Here is a 21280-nt window from a genome sequence, read left to right as displayed (position 1 = left end):
CATGTTGTACAAATTTGTGTGAATACAAGTTTATTATACAGTCCAGTTTGTATTCTTTTTATATTTTACATGACAGTTTAGAAGTTTTGGTTCTACTAATGTCTGGTTTGGTTATTTCAATAACTAGTGTAACAAGAAAATACAAGTTTGTTAGCTCAAAATTTAAGTCAACTCTTGACTTGACTTGAAAACTGTATCTTACTTTTAAAAGGACAGCCGTGTTCTTTGTCAAGCCAGTGGCATTTACTCAAAGTAATAGAGAGAGTGGTAATGCTTCAAAGGTCCCAAAGTTGAGAGAAAGGCAAGCCTGAAAGAAACTGGTCTTTGGTCATTTAAGGATTATTATTACATTTATTTCAGGATTTTATTTCAAAGAATCGATATTCGTGGCCATTTGATTTTAAATTTAAAAAACAAATATTGAAATTAAAATATAAAGCATTTATTCTTTTTTATTTGTATTTATTTTTGTATGTCAGTTTTTATTTTTCTATTTTAAAACTAAATTCTAAGAGCCGCCTTAATTTCTAATACCATTTCTAAAAGGAATATCAGATTATCAGAAATTATACTGGTGGCAGACACAAAATGCATTGTACGTTATGGTATAATAATTTTAAACATTTAAGTTCTCACAAAAATATGTAAGTATCTAAATATGTATCAAATTTTCATTCATATATGTATATATTGGGGGTCTATAAAGCTATTATTTTCATTCTGTTTCATTATTTATTTAATAGGAACAGTGCATATTAATGAACGTCTACAACATAGGCTGAATATGGCAGATTGTAGCACTTGCAGATGTGCTAATTTACATTTGCAGTCTTTAGGCAGGTGACCAAGAAAAAAAAAGAGATAAGACATTTGTTGAACAAACCTTAAAACTAGAGTTTGTTTGTTCACTAAGTGAATGTGAAATCAGAAATGTAAAGGCATTGTATTTTCTTGATCTGTTACAGGGTTCTAATTCCTATTTAGTTATTCTAATTCAATGTATAGAAATAAGTAGTAAGTCTTGCATAATGGTCCATGTGTAAGTTAGTTACATTTGCTTTAAATTTAGCTGGTTGCTACTAAATCAATCACACTTTAGCTGTTGTTTTTAACATCTACAAATATTATATTAAGTTCATTTATTTATTTTATTTCACTCAAATTTCTACAGTATATTACATCACACCATTGCCATATTCTTTTAAAGTAACCTTTAGTCCTTTCTTTTTATACTGTGATGCATATTTTACTCCCACTTCATCATCTTCATGTGTAAGGACACCTTGTGAGTTTCTGCTTACATATACATTGTATGCCAAACCAAGGTCCTTTAAAAATTGCTCCTCTGCCTTCACAATTTCTGGGCCACATTGTGTCTGTCTAGTCCATGCCACAGGTGTGCTGTGTCACTAAGAGCAGAGTCCATGATTCATTTTTTTCTTCTGGCCAGCTCATCTCACTGGCCCCAGTAGCTCAGCCTGAAGGACAACCTCAGCCTTTCACAGGGACTAGTCTCTCATAGCTTTCTACTTTGATGAATGATACATTTAAGATAAGACAGTCTACTTTTTATTTAATGTAACTCTGTGTATGAATATGTCTCCTGTTGCCAAACTTTCTGGTTTAAAAAAAAGCAAAAAAATAGAAATCCACACTTTCATCTGTTCTTTTTTAGATCAAATTTAGTCAAGTGCTGTTGTGAAACCATATTGGTTACGGTTACATTTCAGAGATTTTTCAAATTTTTATTTTTCAATTTACTTTTTTTTATCACAAATAAAGATTCAGACTTGGTTGTTAGTTGATAGAATGTTAAAGTTGGTATTTTTTTCTTTAGGTGTGAAGACTTTTTTCCCCCTAAAGCGTAAAGATTTTGCTTTGAAGTAATGACCCTAAATTTATTATTTTTTATGAAAGGTGCTTTGTGGCCTTGCTTGCATCGGAGGAGGCCGTTTGGCACTTTCCTGCTTTCCTTTTTTGTTTGATTGGAAATTTATTGTTATTGAGCTGCTTCATATGCCTTGTTTCTGTCTAACTGTTGCCAGATATTATCATACTTGCAGCTTTCTTTTCTCCTGGTGAGAGAACAATATTCACTCCTCCACATGTACATTAGTAGCATAATGATGGCATTACCGCTCAAGGAAATGGCACAGCATTTGGCTTTACTGAGAATAGATTTTGCATCCCATTTATGTACCATTTAATCATTCACGAACCCATGCTGGTTTGCTCCGACTTAAAAATTCTTTTGCTATCTTTAATACATATATTCAGTTTTGTCTACCAAGCACATCTCTACTGCCCTCTGTACTCAGCTTTGTGACCAAGATACGTTAAGTATTAGAAAATGTTTATTGAATAACACTGAATGAAGTCTGATGTAACTTAGGTTTGAACATGCATAGACATTTACTCTTAATCCATTTTTGTTTTACAACACTGAATAAAAAGGGACTAATAATAAAGTTTTAAGATAAAAATTTCTTAAACAAGCTAGTAAAACTATTTCTGCATGTTTAAGTTTCAATCTTATTTTATTCAAATGCTTTCAGTCCAGCTGATGGTTTTTATTTTAATATGTACTGCACCAAACAGACAAGGCTCTATTCTTTTTCTAAAAATATTGGTATTATCAGAGCAGACATGCCATGCTTGTCATGGTTTTGGTTCTATTGTGCTTTACTTTGCCCCATGTTTCCTAGTTTTATTGGTTTATTTCCTGTTTTGTTGTAATTTCTAGATTTATGTTAGTTCTCGGGTTTTTCTGTTGTCCTCTGTTGCCCTCTTGTGTGTGTGAGTGTGTTCCTTTCCCCTTGGCTCCCTCGTTGTCTCCTCTCACACCTGCTCCTCATCTGCTCGTTAGCGCTGCCTTTGTCTCAGTCAGCTAAATATTCTATCCTTTTGCTGTCACTCCTTGTTGGTTCCTTGTCGTTGCTGCTTTCTCAATGCTGTTCTCTTCCTACCTCGTCTCTCCCTGGCTCCTCGTGATTATTTTCCCCTGATGTCTCCATTGTTCTGGTTTGCGTTACATATTAAGTTGGTCCACAAACACCAACTAAAACGTGACAATGCTAAAGTCAAAGTATTGCTAAAAAGTAATCAAAAAGTTTATTAAAAGATGCATTTTTTAATCAAAATACATATAACTGGTTATTTACATGATATAAACATTAAGATAAAAAGCTTTCAGGATTAACACATGTACAATACAATAACAAAAGTATTCTAAACAAATTAAATGAAAATTTGTTTGGTTTAATATATGTATATATATAATGTCAGCTATTCTGACCAATACTTAACTAGGCACAAAAAACATTTACCAGATTAAACTTAAAATAAAGCAAACAGGAACCCATTCAGGAGTGGAAACAGGAACCTTTATGGAAGAGAGACCAGGTTAGTGGATAATGCCTTGAAGAGTGGTGACTTCACTGCTAGCTCTGCCGCAGGACTGAAAAAGGGTCACAGTTAAGCGGTTTGAATCAGGAGGAGATTTTTTTAGGGAAAGACAAGAAACAATATTAAGAGGGCAAAATCCTGGTCATTGTCCAGAAATCAGAAATTTTAACCCTAGCAAAGGCATGGAATCCATGAGACAAAAGCAAGGTCAGACAGTAACTGGTTTGAGCTCTGGTTATAGTGGAAGGGGAGCAGGTGGTAAGCATGAGCAGATGAGGAGGAGAGGAGCTGCACAGGTGGTAAGAATGAGTGATAATGATGCCAGGAGCGGAGCTGCGTGTAAAGAAACCAGTTACTTTGCCATAATCATGACATTGTACTGCAGGTATAGGAGTTTGCTGAGCTCTGAGAAATTATGTAACTTTTGCCACATGTTGTATATGTAAGAAATATGTCTTCTAAAAATTTTCAGATCCCCAAAAAAATGTATTTCATTTATTTTTGGAGATGATAAACTATGCATAAAGCAGCATTAGATAAGTGTGCAGTGTAAATTTCTGTTTGAAAAAGAATATTTGCTTCCAGGAACTCAGTCACAATATACATAGACAAACTGATTGAGATGACTGGAAATTCCTCAAGTACTGGACTAAGGATTTTTTTTTTCAAGCTACTCCAATTTCTGTTTTTGCCTTGCAGGCTATTTCACTCAAATTTCTACCCTGGCGGACGTTCAAGAGAACGTAATGGAGTATCTCCATGTTTTGAGCCGTCCCAAGGTCATTGACCAGGAGCATGACACAGTGTGGACTGAGGCATACATTGACAGCACTGTGAGTCGATCCTTCTATTCCTGTTTTTTATTTTTGCTTTGTATGTTGAGTGTTGGTAGACAGGAGTTTGTGATGAACAAGGGAGAAGTTTATTAATTAAAAACAGAAAATTAGCACAACTAACAACGAACAAAAGGACATTGAGCACAGGCACTCTAACAAGACGAACCAGTAGAATCGACATCAAGAAAGCTGTTGTCCGAATCAAAAACCAGCCCCTAAAGTCTTCCAGCAAAGCACCAACCCTCCGTTTGTGATTTCCCGCAAAGGGTCCGCCACATTAAGGGCCGTCCCAAAGCACGTAGTGGGTAGGGTGAATGGAAGTTTCAGGCCTTAATCTGTATCAGTGTGGACTCGCTGGAATTTGGGAGTGGATGTAAGGTCGGACTAATCATGGAGGAAACACCTGCTTTTAAATATAATCTTTGCTGGTTTGCTGCATCTTCATCTCCTTAAAAGAAAATCACAGGTTCGGAAAAAAAAAAAAAAAGGTGTCATTAATTCCAAAAGTGGAAGGCCTTCTTTGAAATCATTTTATTTGGCTTTCTATTTAAATTATCCTATTTAAATTTCTCTTTAAGAAAGAACCCGTTTAACTTGAAAGCAAGGTAGGGGACAACTTCATTCAGGTACAAAATTCATCTTGGCATCTTCGAACCAAGGTGGGGGGGCATACTTAAACTAATGAGTATAAAAAAAAAATACAATGTGATGAAAAGAAATTTTATACCAAACACCCAAGGAGTGACACATTTTAATTAAATTAGAATAGAATACACTTTTATCATCTCAGAGAATGTCAAAAATATCTCAAATATATATTTTGGAAAAGTATGGGAAAAAAATATGGATGGAAAAAAAACCATTAGCATTTCAATAGTGAATGCAATATCTGAAAAGAAATACTTTGATTCACACACAGTAAGATAGCTGAAAATGTGTCTCTTGGTGCCTGTGTACCAGCATGTGAAAGTGTCTGCTTGTATGTTTAGCAGATGGAACCATTCAGTAAATGAGCCTCTTGTGAACATTTGGGAGCATTGTAACTTGAGCAGTCCATTGACCCTATATAGTATGCATAAAGTAGACAATTGCATTTCATTACATAAACGTTCATGAAATTGCATAAAAACCTTAGATCCTTTCATCGTGCTTTATTGTTGTGACACATCACCATTACACAAAAAATAACCACAAAGAAAAGAAAGTGACAATTTGTACACCACATGGTTGGTGGCAATAAATTGGCAAATAAAGATCAAAGCAAGTGCTTGATTTTCCCATTTGCCATTTTGTACTTTTACGGTTTTAGTAATTTTGTGCTTATCATTTATAAAATGGGGATCATCTGCTACAGTTTTTTTTTTATCCCATCATCACAATACATTTTTATCAGGCTTAGTGATATTTTGTACATGTTTTCTCAATAGAATATATGTATAAAATAGTAATATGAGTCTAATGAATCACATCCTAAACCAGAAGGTCACTTACAAAAATATTGGTTTCAAGGTAAAATTTTCCCTATCAGTTATCAGTTCAGTCAATCTAAATAATTATTAACAGAGAAAATTTGACATAATTTGCAATGCTTATGAACATAGGTATTTTTTTTCTTTATGGGTAAATACAGTGCCTTGTGAAAGTATTTGGCCCCCTTGATCTTTTCGACCTTTTGTTAATTTCAGGCTTCAAACATAGTTATAACATATTTTTTTATGAAGAATCCACAAGTGAAACACAATCTTGAGGCTTGATAAAATTTATTATGAAATTTGTTAAACTTTCTCAATAAATAAAAAACTGAAGGACTTGCAGAAAAATTCTGGAATAAAACCTGTTGGAGTCTGCAGAATACCTGAGACTGGAACAGAGATTTATCTACCAACAAGAAAATGATCCCGAACCTAGAACAAAACTACCAATAAATAGTTCACAAATAAACATATCCAGGTGTTGTAATGACCAAGTCAATGTCCAGCCCTGAATCCAATTGAGAATCTGTAGAAAAAACTGAAAACTGCTGTTCACAACTGCTCTCCACCCAACATCACTGAGATAGAGCTGTTTTTCATCATTGTGTGCAATGATAGAGATATACACCAAGCGACTTACAGCTGGAATTGCAGCAAAAAGTGGCACTTTAAAGTAGTAACTCAAGGGGGCTTAATAATTTTTCAAACCTAATTTTTCAGTTTTTTTATGTTAAAAAAATGTAGATATCAAATAAATTTTATTCCACTTCATGATTGTGTCCCACTTGTTGATTCTTCACAAAGAAATATAATTTTATGTCTTTACATTTGCAGCCGTAAATATAGCAAAAGGTTTAAAAGTTCAAGAGGGCCGCCTACTGTCGCAAGGCACTTTATGTTAAGATAAAAAAATATGGATACACATGTGGTATGGGAGAAATTGACCAAGAGGATTACATACATATTCATACAACATACAAAGACATACAACAGGACAAGCTAATAATAAAAACAACAAGAATCAAACAATGGACGTTGCAGTTGAGTACAGCACAGGCACTAAAGGGGTACAGGGTAAGTCCTAGGGTAGGAGATACTCTTTGAAGAACTGGTTCCTCAATTTTTTTTTAAAATACAGTAGATAGGTAAGGTCTTGTTCATCTGTCCCATGGTGAGTCATTTTTCAATTCAAGGAAAAAACATAAGAAAATAGTCTGAATTGACTGGAAGGTGGTGTAGAAAGTGCTAGCTGATAACCTCTTTAAGAATGGATTGACCAATTTGTGATATTCAAACAGATGAGGGTGTTCCATTAAGCTTTTTCTAGGCTATTATCATTTACTTGAATTTTATTCTTGTAACACAGAGTTGCCAATGGACCTCAGCAAATACTGGATGATGTGTCCACTTTAGGCTGATTTAACATCAGATACACTTGATCAGTCAAGCAGGATAGGTATGGATAGACTTGGACTTGGTTGCCACTGTGGCTTCTTTTAAGGCTTCTGTCACCCGCAATAGAGTGGTTTCAGTCGACACCTTTGAACCCAGATAGTGTTGGGTCAAGGACAATTTTGTTGTGAGAGTTATTCAGTGACCTGCATGAAGACAGCCCTTTCAGTGGTTTTAGATAAAAATGGGCGGAGGGCACTTATAGTTCTTCATGTGAATTGGTGGGGGATAAAGTTTTTTGAGGAGTGGTGTTACCCAAGCGTGTTTGTGTGTAGTAGGAAATATTCCCAATGCAGGTAAAGGTTATTCATGTGTGACTGTTGCAGTTACCATAAAATCCAAGTAAAGGTTAAATAGTTTGCACAGGGTCCATGGGCATAAATTCAGACCATTTTGGGATAGTTTGAATGTGAAAAGTTTAGTAAACTGCTTGATGTCAGACAGGTTAGGATGGTGGAGATGTTAGTTTAAGTGGAGCGTTGAACTTGGAATGAACTGTCTATGTATCAGCAGTTCTGATAATGTCAATGTAGAAAGAGTTTTTGGCATCAATGGCAGAGAATAATGACAATATTGTCTGGAATTTTGTTAGATATTCAGATTTGTGTCTCTTGTCCCCAGGTCTGTGATTGTACTGTAGCACACTGACAATATGTTATCATTGGGTAAAACTGAGGTTATCAAACAGGTTTTATAAGTAGAGGACAACAGTAGGGAAAAGATAAGGGGCAAAAATAGAAGTAAACTAAAATACAAAATTAGGCACAATGTATATTTGTAATCATGAAGTATTTAAGCAATTAAAAACATAGATTATGCACATGTAGAAGAAATTATTTTAAGACAAAAAAATGTTCTCACTAATTTCTCACTAGATTTAAGGGGTTTCATGCTCCTGTTAAAAACAATCTTGAACATTAAATTAAAATTAAATTAGTAAAACTGTGTGTCTTCACTGTTCTCATATTATACTCCTTATCTGACAATCATTTTCTATTATTTTTCTTCATTATTATTGATTTTTCTTTTCTAATTCGCTTACTAAGCCTCAACAGTCTAAATATTCCCTGTATGCCAACCCTCAGTGCCAGAAAGCTTTTGTTTCTTACAGTAACTCTTTTAAAGTTACTGCCTTTATGAACATGAGTGACTTTCAAACACTAACACTCTGTTCAGTAAAAAAGTGCATTATACGTAAGGCTTTCTGACACTTATCCATGAATGTTTTTGACCCTCTCTCTCTCCTCCCCCTCCTCCTTCCTTCTGTAAACCGCTGTCCTTAAGCTTCCCCAAGCACAAAAGGTAAAACATCCTGTTTGAGGCCATCGTTATGCTGTGTTTTGTCAGGCGCTTCTGTATGTTAATGGGCATTTCATGCATGCAGGTTGTGGTTTCAAATATCTGTGAGATGTTGCAGATGGTGCATTGTTTGGGATAACAAACTGTCATCCTCATGACATTATTTCGTTTGGTACTTGTATGCTGTTTGTCAAGTTAATTGCTCAAGTCTTGCATCTTGGAAGTCTTTTTTTTCACCGTATTGCTCTCTTTTGCATGTGAGATTAAACAAACACGTCTGTTCACACAATCACTCATCAGTGATGATGTTAGCTGTGCTCTGGGAGTATTTCCATGCCGGCAGTTTGGTCATCTGTGTAATTGCAGGGTTACATTTCTGTCTTCAGGGGTTTTTGTGCCTTCAGTATTTTGTCATTCGTTTTGTTGTTCTCTCAAGTTAACTGTTTCATTGTGTTCTGGGTGAATATCCAGTAATTCATAATGACTATGCAATTCTGATGTATTTTATTATTTTCAGTATTTTCTGTGATTTATATATTTTTTGAAAGGAATTAAAATATGCTCTGTATTCATTATATTGATAATAAGAGGACAAAAGAGAGATTTGCCTTCTTACCAGCAGGAGCTGGGCACTGAGTTGTGTCATTGGACAGGTGGAAGGGCAGAGATCTTACAAAGGGTTGTTAAAATCATGATTCTGCGCTGACTTACAATGAGGTGGTTCTGTTCAAATGGGATGGATTGATGGGCTTTCACATTTTAGACTAAAACTTCACCTAACAATACACTATCCCAGATTTTAACACTCATATATTGATTAGACACTTGCAGCAGCTTGGCTATAGCGTCAAATAATAGTTTTAGTTTTGATTTGTGATGCACATTAGTGCTTTGTGTTCTGTTGCATAACCTTTTCATATGCCGGGTCATACTATGCTCCACATCTTTTTTGTTGTTGATCTCTATCATTTTATTTGGCTCTCTTTTAACATGTTCCTCTACCACCTCTTTATTCCCTCATGCATTGCCTTTTAGCTTCATTGATTGTTCTCTGGCTCATTTGGCTTTGTGTCCCTGTCTTTAAAATGATCTCATGCTGTATTTTGCAGAGGATTTAAGGCTTGTGAGAACAGGGTGCGTCACTGGGTGTTTTAGGATAATGCATTATTAAAAAAATTAGCATAAAATTATGAAGTTAAAATAAATATAAAATAAATAAATATAACTGTTTGTCTCTTTTTCTGGTATCTGTTACTAGGAGTGATATATTTGCAGCTGGTGAACATTTTGTATTTAAAATTAATGTGGTAGAGGCAAGTAAAAAAGTTTCAGAAAAATCCTCCAACTCTGTTCTGTTCGTGGCATAATTTCCAGCATTCCAGCGCTCCATCTCTATGCTTCAGTATTGGAAGGCTAGGTCTGTTTAAAGTTGTATTCCGGTTTACGGAGTGCTTCCTTCAAAGGACCTGGCCCACGCACACAGGGTCCTTATGCAGACCTCAGCAACAACAAAAGACGGATGTCATCAGCTTTGAATTTGGATGGTCTAGCCTTCAGAAGTCTTCCTGCCCTTACCTCAGCATTACTTTGTTTGCATGAGCCACAGATCTATGATTTATGTAGCCCTAATACAGGATAAATATATTTCTGTGTGTGTGGCCTATTTTTGTTACCTTGTGGTGGCAATTTCCCAGGAGTATTCTACATTTTGGGGACTTATAGGTACTTGTTGGGACCAACGACTGGTCTCCATTAGCAAAAGTTTCCTTCTTTGGGTGGGGTTTAGGTTAAGGACGAAGGTGTAAATTGAGTTAAGCTTAGGTTTAGGGTTAGATGTGTGTTGGTTATGGTTAGGATTAGGTTAAAGGGCTCATTACGCATTGAAATTTGAGGTGAAAAACCAAGAGGCTCGTCACAGCGTCTGTAGCATTTATTCTCTGTGCAGCTTTCCACCATTCTGGTTGGCTCTTGGGGGGCATATTCAGCGCAAACAGCAAGCTGACAACACCAAATTACATGAGGAAGTAGAAAAAACGACCGTTTACAAGTTTGTCAAAGCCTCTTCATGCCATTCAAGAGTGACAGCAATGTTTTTCTTGGAGTTTTTCCACAATCTGTAGATAATGTCGACATTTATGACTGAAATCAGGTGAATTCTGTAGATGTTTAGATGTGTAAACCCTCGCCAGTAGTGTTGCTCACCAGATTTTTTGCCAGGTTCCCTCTTAGCACTGAAATATTTTCCTATGTGCAAACAGAATTTTCTTGTTGATGCATCAACCATAAACCAAGCTTCAGGATCTGAGTTAGATCATAGAACTGATTCGGAAATTAATGAAAGTCAATGGAAAGTCCCCACAAGGATGGTGTGACACCATACCCATATTTAGTCTTACAGAAATGCAATAGGAAGTGGATTGTTAGCAATATAATAGAAGTTAAGGTAAAACCAATTTTAAATCTGCTTTGACCTGCAGTGAATAATGGGATAGGATGGGACACTATTCAAATTAGCTAAAGGGGGGATGCATTGGGCTTAGAAATGTGGCCTTCAAAGGATGCAGCCGCTGAATTGGGATACACCCTAAGATAGCTGTCCTGATCAAAACAGCATAAGGGATTCCCAAACAGCCCTGGCACTCATATTTCTTCATATAGACATCTTTGGTGGTAATTCTCAAAATTTGTCTGGCATCTACATAATTGTTTTCACATGGGGTAAGTTTCATTTTAAGTGATCTGCTACTTACACTTTGGTGGCAAATAGCTCAACACATTTTCAGGAGTCAAGATGATTCATGTCTTTGAGGGGTCAGAGATGATGGTAGTAGAAGGGAAAATAAACGTTAAAGCAATTGGTAGTGTGAGTAAAAGAGGTATGTCTTTTTTTTTATAAGGAGTTATAAATAGTAGATTAAACACTGAAACCTACAAATGCAAAGGTAAATTTCTGTGTAACATGAATTCTAAACACTTTCATGGATTATTACAAAAGAAGAAAAGAAGTTTCAAGGGGAAGTGTTACCATTAATTAAAGAGGATTTAGAAGTTTCATGGATATTCCCAAATCACCTGTGGAGTAAATGTATATGCTGAGTCTATGCCAGTTCTTTTTGGCTGTGGAGCTTGCTGTTAGGTCTTTTACAGAAGCCAACAGGGAAGGTTTTATCTTTGATGCTTTGTGCTGAGCAAAGTCATTAAACCTTGTCTCCAAGGCAACAAGGGTCACTTCCTCTACCAGTACACAATTTGTCATACTAACCTAGATTATGCTTTCCAATGAAATACAGAACACTGGTTAGGAATTGCATTTGAACTCTCAAACGATGTAAATGTATCATAGGAGTGATACAAGCCTTTACAATGGGAACTACTTACACCTGTCATTTACTCTGTCCGGATAAATGCCTAGAGATGGTAGTGTCGGAAAATAACTCAACAAGTTTAAAAGTCAAGAGGGATGCCCTCTTTAAGGGTAAAACAGTTTTGAATGCCTGTACATGTAAATATCATCTCTCCAAATAATAATCTTGTTTTTACATGAACGCTGAATTTTAATTTCTTACAAAAGTAGGTTGTGAACACCCTCTGTCAATGATATATTTTCCTGCTTTCCTGCTTTGTTCTCTTGTTTTTTCTACAGACCATCATGTGTGCTTTCCCTCAAACAGCTTAGGAAGGTTAGACTTTTAGAAAGTGTTGTTATACCATAATGGATAACTGGTAGATTAATGTTCATGTGCAGAGAGTACTCCATGAAGGAACTGCTTGCCACTCTAGTGATATATGACCCAATAGACCCCTGCTTGGAAATAGATTTTGTATTTTTAGATGATACTTTGCTCGTTCCTCCTGTCCTTTGATCGATCACATTCTCCAGCAGCAAGGCCATCCATTGTCACAACAGCCATACTTAGGTACGCTTTGTTCTCTCTTTGATGTGCAATTTTGCCCACTAGATTGCTGTTACCAGCTGTCTGAACACAAGTCAAAAAAGCCCTTTTCTTCACTGTCTCATGAAGACAAAATGGAGAATAACTGTCCTGTCATTGCTTGTAATTACTATTTGTAGACAAGCATAAGCAATGAAGGAACCAGGTTGTGCTGTGTAATATCTAAGTTATTAAACAGTTAGTCCCAAGGAATAATACAAAAAGATATCTGATTTTGATTTATCAGGGTTTTCGCTACAGTTAAGCACCACCACAAAAAATAAAAATGACCACATCTTCAGAAATAAGGGGGAAAAAATGCTAAAAAGTGTAAGGAGGCATATGATTTAGCATACTGTATATGTATGCACCTATTCTGATCATAGTCAGAGTTTAAAATTGAGTGAAGAAATAATTTAAATGTTAAAATTTTCTTTATTTACTAAAAAAATTAAACACTGTGTGCTCCTGTCTGTCTTGAAACAAACTGGTGGCTACATTTCACTGTGAAGGAAAACTAGGGACAACAGCTCAGTGTTGCCAGTTTACACTATTACACACCTAAATCATATCTGCTGATTTTTTCAGATTGTCTAATCAAATCCAGTTTATCTATAAAGCATATTTACAAACAAGTTGTTGACCAATCTTTCAGACCACTCCAGTTGCTATTTTAAAAAGCGACTAGAGACAAATCTAATGACATTTCTTTGTGTTTTTGGTGGGTTTACCGTAACTTCATCTGGAAGCAGCAAAGGTTCCATCATTACTGTCTCACTTTCCTACATGCTGCCTTACAGGTAGAGGCTGCTGCCTGGTCCGAAAATCCTCATATCCAGTCATTGCAAAGAAAGCAGAATAGAGACCATCATTGTTATCTCATTGCTTATATATAACACATGGGCAAAGCTGCCAATATTTCTGCCCTGAACTATAATGCGTGGTATAAACATAGTGTAAATATGTAAACTGAACTTTTCAAGCTTGATCGTGACCCCCATGACTGAGAATCTCCACAGAAATGTAATAATAGATTTAATCTAGTGTCCTTTTTTTTCTCTAAAGCTGTTTTCCTAAAATGTTGACCTGATTAGCCAACTGCTTAAATCACTTGTTTACCTTATAATGCGTGCACGTCTTATTACTGTCCATTTGGAAAATTAGTTGTATGCACGGAAGATTCATGCATTATATTCTGAAGTAAGGTTAATGCATGTTTTTTTTAGGAGTAATATTGAAATTACATAACATACTTTCCTCATAGTTATTTTCTACCAACTATTAACAAAGTATATCACCTACAGTTCGATAGCACAGGTTTTCCCGTACCCTTCATTCTTGTATAGTCCATGTAATCTCATTACACCAGTGTTAAAGGATTTTATTTAAGTCAATTTTTGTTTCTTGTCTTTCAAAATGTCATTTTTAAAAAGTTATTTTCTGTCATAATTTTGTTTTTCCAAGTGGACTTTTCATTTCCTAATGCCATTTTTGAGAATTATCTGTGAGCCATTAAGTGGCATGAAAACTGGTATCAAGTATACGTGATACTATTTGTTACAGAGCAGAAACAAGCTTACATGTCAAGAGGTTGTTAAAGGGTGATATCCAACATTTTGTTGTTTTTGTTTCTATTCTCAGCTTGACCATCTCTGATTTGCTCTGGTTTAAAAACCACAAAATCTAGTTCTTTGATTTTGACTGAATTATTCTAAACTGCAAGAAGAGACATTAAAACATGTTCTGCAATTAAAGATAATGACAGTCATTCAGTTAGTAAAATTTTAATAAAGAACCATTACCTACTGCTTTTGCAGGTACCTTTGAAAATTGTGGTATAAGCTCCAACATTGTTAGACTGCATAAATCAATGTACATGTTGTATAAGCTTAGGATTAGTTTAAGATGTTCATGATTTGTAAGAGTGCAGAAAAATACAATATTAGTGTTTTTTTCTGTTATTTATTGCATTGTCCTCACCATAGTTCACTGTTTGAATGAAAGGCTGATGCTAATCGAGGCTTTGTTGTTGCCAATGTTACTAGGATTGCTCCACAACAGCCTTTGTGTCCCTAGCCAGAGAAAGAATGTGTTCTATGATACTGTATGATTGTTGGTATGTATCAGTGCAGAACATAACCAATGGGCGGCAGACTAGTAATTATCACGTGCTGGGGTCACAGATTTTGGCATAATATCAGTACCCTAATATCATAGAACAGATGATGAGAAGCTTACATGCTGGTCTTTTATTTCTTTTTTTTGTTTATGATAAGTGCTTCTAAAGAGCTGTTTTAACAGCTGATAGACAATATTTTTTTTTCATTTAACAGACAATAAAACCAGGGACATTTCAGGTGAAATCTTTAGCTGGGGACACTTCATCCAAAATTGGGACTGTCCTCGGAAAATGTGAATGTCTTCCCATCATGCTTTTTTAAAATATATTTATGGTTAAATAGCCATGGTGTAGGCTATAACAGCACTGTAAAACTTAACTTAATTCCATATAACTTTTCTTTTTTTGTTTTTTGTTTTTATTGAAGTGTTGTGAGAAACTGTTTTATTTTGTATTAGCTAAATAAAACCCTAAAATACATGTAATAAATGATAGAATTTGCAGAGATGCACTTTCGTTGTGGAGTAGTACAATTTGAATGTCTGTTGTTAGTTTAGGCTAAACGATATTCACATATGACATTTTCATTGTTTTTTATACACTTTTTACTAATGCTAAAAACTGTGACCTAAACCTTATAACTGCTTGTTTAACCTGCTGATTGATGATACATTTCTGACTGGAGAAGGTCGTAGCATTGTCAAGCTCAATAGTTTCGGGTTTTCATCTCTAATGGATTTTGTTTCAGATAAAATTATTCTCAACAAGATCAAAGGCAGGCTCAGATTGAATACATTTTATGGCAAATAAAAAAGATATGAATAAAACATGCTGTGGAAGTTTTGAAGGTCCCTAAAGATGATAATATAACTAAAGCTGCTGCAAGAATCCCATCAGTTTCACTACTTAAGAGGGAGATTATATGCAGACCAGAAAAAAAAAGGGTTTTGTTGGATGTGATGAAGGATATTTCATATAAAATGCATGGAACTATTTGATGTGCCTGGAGTTAGATTTTGTTTGTTGTTATAATTATATTTGATATTTAGCTTACCTCTTTTCAAATCATCTTGTCTCCCTCACCCCTTTTTTATACTTTTGCCACCAATCTCTCCTGATGTCACCAGATGGATGATGGTCAAGGTCCAGTCTTGATGACAACTGTAGCAATGCCAGTGTTCAGCACCAAGAACGAGACTGTAAGTTCGCCTAAGAGTTCTTTACAAACTTAAAAGTTAATTTCCTTTGACATCTAATAAATTTCCCATTCATTTAAGGAATTATGCTTTAGGAACACATTCATATCATTTTGATTGCACTGTACAAATTTATACATAGAAGAGCATGACTAGTTTCATTTATGTTATAAATTGAAATGGCTATATTATAAAAAAAAAGTGTCTTAGCTTGAGACAGTTAAAATAATTTACCAAAAAAACTGAATAATTCCTACTAAATTTATTTTTTACAGAGAAACAGAGGAATCCTGCTTGGGGTGGTTGGGACAGATGTACCTGTCTCTGAGCTGCTCAAAACTATTCCCAAATATAAGGTAATATGCATTAAAGAACATTCAAAAATAGGAATTACTTGCTAACCACATGCATCTCATTAAGTTAGACTAAAGGCCAGAATGCACCGAATACAATTTAGCGTCTGATCCTACAGAAAATCGTGTCGGACGTGGTTGTGGCGTTTAGCTCTCATTAAAAGTCAATAAGGATGATCACAACCGACATGATTTTCAGCAAGGGTGCTTGCGTAGCTCCAACTGAGATACACCCCAGGTCTATTTTAGTAGAACTACGCAGCAATTCCATGGCAATGTCATGGGTCTGACAGGAAGAGAGACGCAATTGCATAGTAAAAAACATCAGCTTTGGGGAAAATACAAAAAATCTGTTTAGAGAGAAAACAGTCAGTTTTGGAGTCACACATCTCGTATTTAGCAAGTGTGACCGACTCGTGCTAAAATAATCAATGAAACTAATTATTTACCCATGATAAGAGTTCAGGAAGACAAAAAACTGATAAAGTAGTGATCCTCTTTTAACCTTACAAAAACAACGAGGGAAAAACAGCTCAGTTCACTCTCCTCGAAAAAGAAAAAAACTTCAGGAGGCCAGAAAAAGGATGTTTTAAAATTGTGAATCTCTTTGAGCCTCACAAAAAAAACAAAAACAACAGGGACAGACAGTGCAGGGGAAGTTTATTGCCCTCCCCTTTTTATGAAAAATAAGAAAAACAAAAACTTTACAGATCTTTCTCTGAGAATCATCTCTCACTGACTCAGCAAGCATATGAACTGTCCCACGGCCTTCAGTGATCGTTCTTTCTTTTCTTTAGATGTAGTTCCCATTAAGTTTTTAATATAGGCCTATAAAAATTATCTATCTGTTCTGGTTTGAGATGCTGCACAGACTGACTACATTGCGTTTTGCTTTGTAGCTACACTTTTATGTATTTATTTTAATAACTTTTCATAATCTGTTCAATTCAAATTTGGGATTTTTTTTTTATTTGTGTATAGCACAGAGACAGAGGTGAAAATAATTTGCACAGATCTGCCCACCCTGCACAGTCTGAGCCTCTCTACACAGTCAGTGTGACATGGGGAAAAATTTGTTTAGAGATTAAAAAGTCATACGCAACTGAGTGATTCGACCTTAACATTTAAAGAGAAAGTTATAAGAGTACGCCTAATTTATTTTGGGAAATAAAGTCAATTCCAAAGTCCAACATGATTTTCCCCCTTGGGAGATTTCTGTTTTGAATCATTTTAATTCTGTTGAGAATTTTTTTTTCTTCTTCTTCTTCTTTTTTTTTTCTTTTTTTTTTTACATTTAGACAGTGCCAGGTAATTTAAGATTTAACCAATAGTATTTAAATTTTAATTTAACTCTGTTGTGTCAACAAACTTTCATATCCTTGAATGGATGAAAAAAATGGAGAGCAGATATCTAATCATTGTTATGATTGCAAACTTAGTGCATGTTCCCATGCAAATTTAAGGTTGAGTCCACCCGGACCTGGAGTTTGATCCACATTGCCGGCATAAATTCGGACTGATTCCAAGTGCATGTTGGACTCTGACAGTGGTGCCCTCTGTCACCGGTCCTGTTCCTGACCTTTATGGACAGGATATCAAGGTGTAGCTCATCAAGTGTTCAGTTCAGGCACCAGTGCATATCGTCCCTGCTTTTTACAGATGACATGGTTCTGCTGGCTCCCTCCTGACAAGACCTACAGCGGGTAGTGCGATGGTATGCAGCTGAGTGTGAAGCGGCCGGGATGAGAATCAGTTCCTCCAAGTCAGTTTTCGACTGTAAAAAGGTGGCTTGTCCCCTCCAAGTTGGAAGAGAGTCCCTCCCTCAAACGCTGTTAAAGTCTTGGGGTCCCGCTAAATGGGCGAGGGAAGAATGGGGCAGGAGATCTATAGATGGATCAGTGCAGCTGCTGCTATAGTGCAGAAGCTGCACCTGTCTATTGTGGTGAAGAGAGAGCTGATCGAAAAAGCAAAATTTTCAATTATATCAGTCTTTCTATGTTCCTTCCCTCATCTCTGGTCAAGAAATCTTGATCATGACCAAGAGAACGAGATCCCAGATTAAAGCGGGTGAAATATTTATTTATACAGATGCTGGGAGCTCCCTTAGAGATATGGTAAGGAACTTGGTCATTCCAGGCACCTTCCACAAAGCAGAGGTCCAAGGCTGAATCAGGACACGCTAGAGGGACTACTCTTGGCTGGCCTGGGAGTGGCTCAGGTTTCCCACAGGTGACCTGGAGGAGGTGTCTGGGAGTCTCAGCTGAGACTGCTGCTCCCATGACCTGGTACTGGATGAAGCCTGAGACGTAGAGTATAAGATATTATTGCACTCACTTTAATCTTTAGCTCATCTCCACAAATTCCAGATTCAGTTAAGGACTCTGACTAGGCTATATTAAAATATTAACATTTCATAAGAAAAAAAACACACACACACAATCTGAGTGATTTCTGGGGCTTTTTACACCTTTCCCATAATTCTTTTTAGTTTAGTTTAATATGTGGAGAACATTCAACTCTGCATATCATAATGCATTGAGTCTTATCATCACCAGATGTTCTGCACAGAATCCGTCTTACTGTGAAGTGTGGCTGTATTATTTGATTTTGTAAAATGGTTCCTTTTTCTGACATTAATGAATTAATGTTTTTTGTGTTTAGCTTCATCACAGACATGATATGACAAAGAGCTTGATTAGTTCAGATTTACAATCAGGTACGAATTTATCGTGTTGATGTTCTTCTGTGATTCTGCTTATCATCCTGTCCTAGCTCGGCATTCACGGCTACGCCTTTGCAATCACCAACAATGGCTACATCCTCACCCACCCAGATCTACGGCCACTTGTGAGTAACTCCGATGCTGAGCCCAAATTTTAACCCTGTTAACCCAGCAATCCTGCAGATATGAAAACTATAGTCTAGTGCATTATTTTGCATTTTTTCTGTTAAATAAAACATAAATTTAGCCTTAGCATTAAGATAGACTGAAGATTGTTTCAGAACAAAAAAGGCATGGGTGCTCGGTTTATTTCCTGTTGTGTCGCCTATGTAGATGAGGAGTGTTTCCCGGCCCTCTGTCGCTCTCTGAATAGAGAGATATAAGGCTACTGAATAGCTGTGATTAACTCTATTGTACTCACCCACTTCCCCCACTATAGAGTGAAGAAAGTAAGCACACCGACAGTAGGAGCTGAGGAAGGTGACAGCCTCCAAAATATAATAAAAAAAGGGCAGAGTATCAAAGCCCAGTGCAACACCTGATGAAAAAAGAAAAGGAAGGCTTAATGAAGAATATGCAAAGAACAGATGAGGAAAGGGCAGATAGAGAAGCAGACAGATGGATGGTTTAATAATGGGCTAATTAAAGATGTTAATGAACAGTGTTTAACAACTGTTAAGGGATGGGAGGTGGTTCCTTACTCACAGATAAATGGAAAGGAGAATTTGTAGGTACAGCACAATCTAGAAATAAACACACTTGGAATAATTTATTGACTAGTACATATAGAAACATTTTGCTTCCTTTCACCTTTATGTTAAGATTGCAAATATGGTTGACTGTTTCAAACAGCCATCCAGTTAAACATTCTTGAACATAAAGTCCTGCATTACTGTAGTGGATTCAGTTGAACATTTGAACGATTCTCTAACAACCTTAAATTAAAACCACCAACATAAAAATTTTGTTACAGTACAGTATGGATTAAAATTTTTCAGGATGTTTATATCACAAATCTGACCCTGCCCACAGAGATGGGAACTCAACAGGCCATTGAAATGAATCTAATCTGTTATCCTCCAATTGTGATGAGTTTTTGCAATCTATAACCAGTTTTCCATTCTAATAAGGTTATGTATTCATGGACAGTGTTACTCATTGCTTGGTTATTCGTACAAGTGGAGCTTGTTATTAACAAGTGGTTATTTAAGCTGTTGTTGCCTTTCTACAATCTCAAATCTTTTCTGAAGTTTTTAATGATGAGGCATTATTTTGCACATAACTCCTTACTGAACATTTTCATTCATTTGGATTTTTTTTTTATTTGAGATATCATTCAATGTGAAACTTGTTAAAGCAGTGGTTTTGAAACTCGGTCCTCAGGATCCGCTGTCCTGCATGTTTTATGTATTGCCCTGTCTGCACACACCTGACTTAAATAGATAGATGATTAGCCGACCCCTGCATCCCATGGTGGCTTTTTAGAAAGAAGTGCAGTTATTTGATGGAGGTGTGCTGTAGCAGAGGCACATCTAGGACATGCAGGACATTTGAAAACAACTAGCCCAGTTGCAAGTTTCTGAAATTCTCAGATCAGCCCCTCTGGTACTACAATGGCAGCGGTGGCATCACGGAATAATGAGTGGGGGGACATAAGAGGGTCCCTAGATTTTATAACGGTTCCACTGAAATTTGACATGACATATATTGTTAATATAGATATAAAGTATTCACTGAAACCTGGCTGTAATGGCCAGACATTATAAAATACATGTTGCTAAATACAAATACACAGCATTGTGCATACAATTTAAATGACTCGACAGGCAACAAGGAAGAAGCCAAAAGTAAGCTAAAACAAACCTGTGAAAACACCTTTTTAAGAGTGGAAAATAAAATGAAGCATCATCTTCAACCTTTCTTAAATCCTCATGTTTCATCCTGTTAGAAAAGTGTTACTGCAATCACTAATAATGTATTCCTAAAATTGTATTTTACTGAACAAAACTGTATCCTTGTTTAATTAGTTGAGTTGTAAAGGTAAGTCCCTTTATCGTTACACAATGGGGAACTTCACTCTCTGCATTTTGACCCATCCCATTGGGGAGCAGTGGGCTGCCATTGTTTGGCGTCCGGGGAGCAGTGTGGGGTTAACGGTTTTGCTCAGGAACCCAGCTGTGCAGGCTGTGGGGATCAAAGCGGGTACTTGCAACCTTCTCAGAGCACAAGCTCTATCCACTAGGCCAAGACTCCCCATTAAAGTTAACATAATAAAATATTTTACAAATATTGTTCAGACACATAACGGAGTTAATTAAATAATGGTACATTAGAGATCAATCGAAATGGTTTATTTCTTATGAATACTGCCAAAAACTGTATGTTTAGTATCGGCACAGAAAATATGGAAGAGATAAGACATAAAAGTTATGTCTTACTATGATACAGGGATGTAATATGTTTCCAGTTTATGAATCAAAACCTTTATTTATTT

At 36.1% G+C, this 21280-nt stretch overlaps 1 protein-coding gene across 2 annotated transcripts in view; it reads left to right on the top strand.

The window, feature by feature from the left end:
• LOC107087050 (voltage-dependent calcium channel subunit alpha-2/delta-3-like) overlaps nt 1–21280 on the top strand; it is a 155655-nt gene that overhangs the window by 92299 nt on the left and 42076 nt on the right. Inside the window, exons 12-16 of one of the 2 annotated variants that reach the window (XM_015378393.1) lie at nt 4105–4238; nt 8450–8467; nt 15643–15714; nt 15987–16067; nt 18837–18911. In XM_015378393.1, coding sequence (XP_015233879.1) covers nt 4105–4238; nt 8450–8467; nt 15643–15714; nt 15987–16067; nt 18837–18911 — 380 coding nt within the window. The remainder of the gene's footprint in view (nt 1–4104; nt 4239–8449; nt 8468–15642; nt 15715–15986; nt 16068–18836; nt 18912–21280) is intronic. The other variant, XM_015378394.1, reaches the window with a different exon arrangement.

Source organism: Cyprinodon variegatus, unplaced genomic scaffold (genome assembly GCF_000732505.1).
Source record: "Cyprinodon variegatus isolate N-32 unplaced genomic scaffold, C_variegatus-1.0 Scaffold171, whole genome shotgun sequence".
NCBI lineage: Eukaryota > Metazoa > Chordata > Actinopteri > Cyprinodontiformes > Cyprinodontidae > Cyprinodon > Cyprinodon variegatus.
The sequence above is the reverse complement of the archived record's forward strand: the minus strand, read 5'-3'. Positions and strand labels throughout refer to the sequence as shown.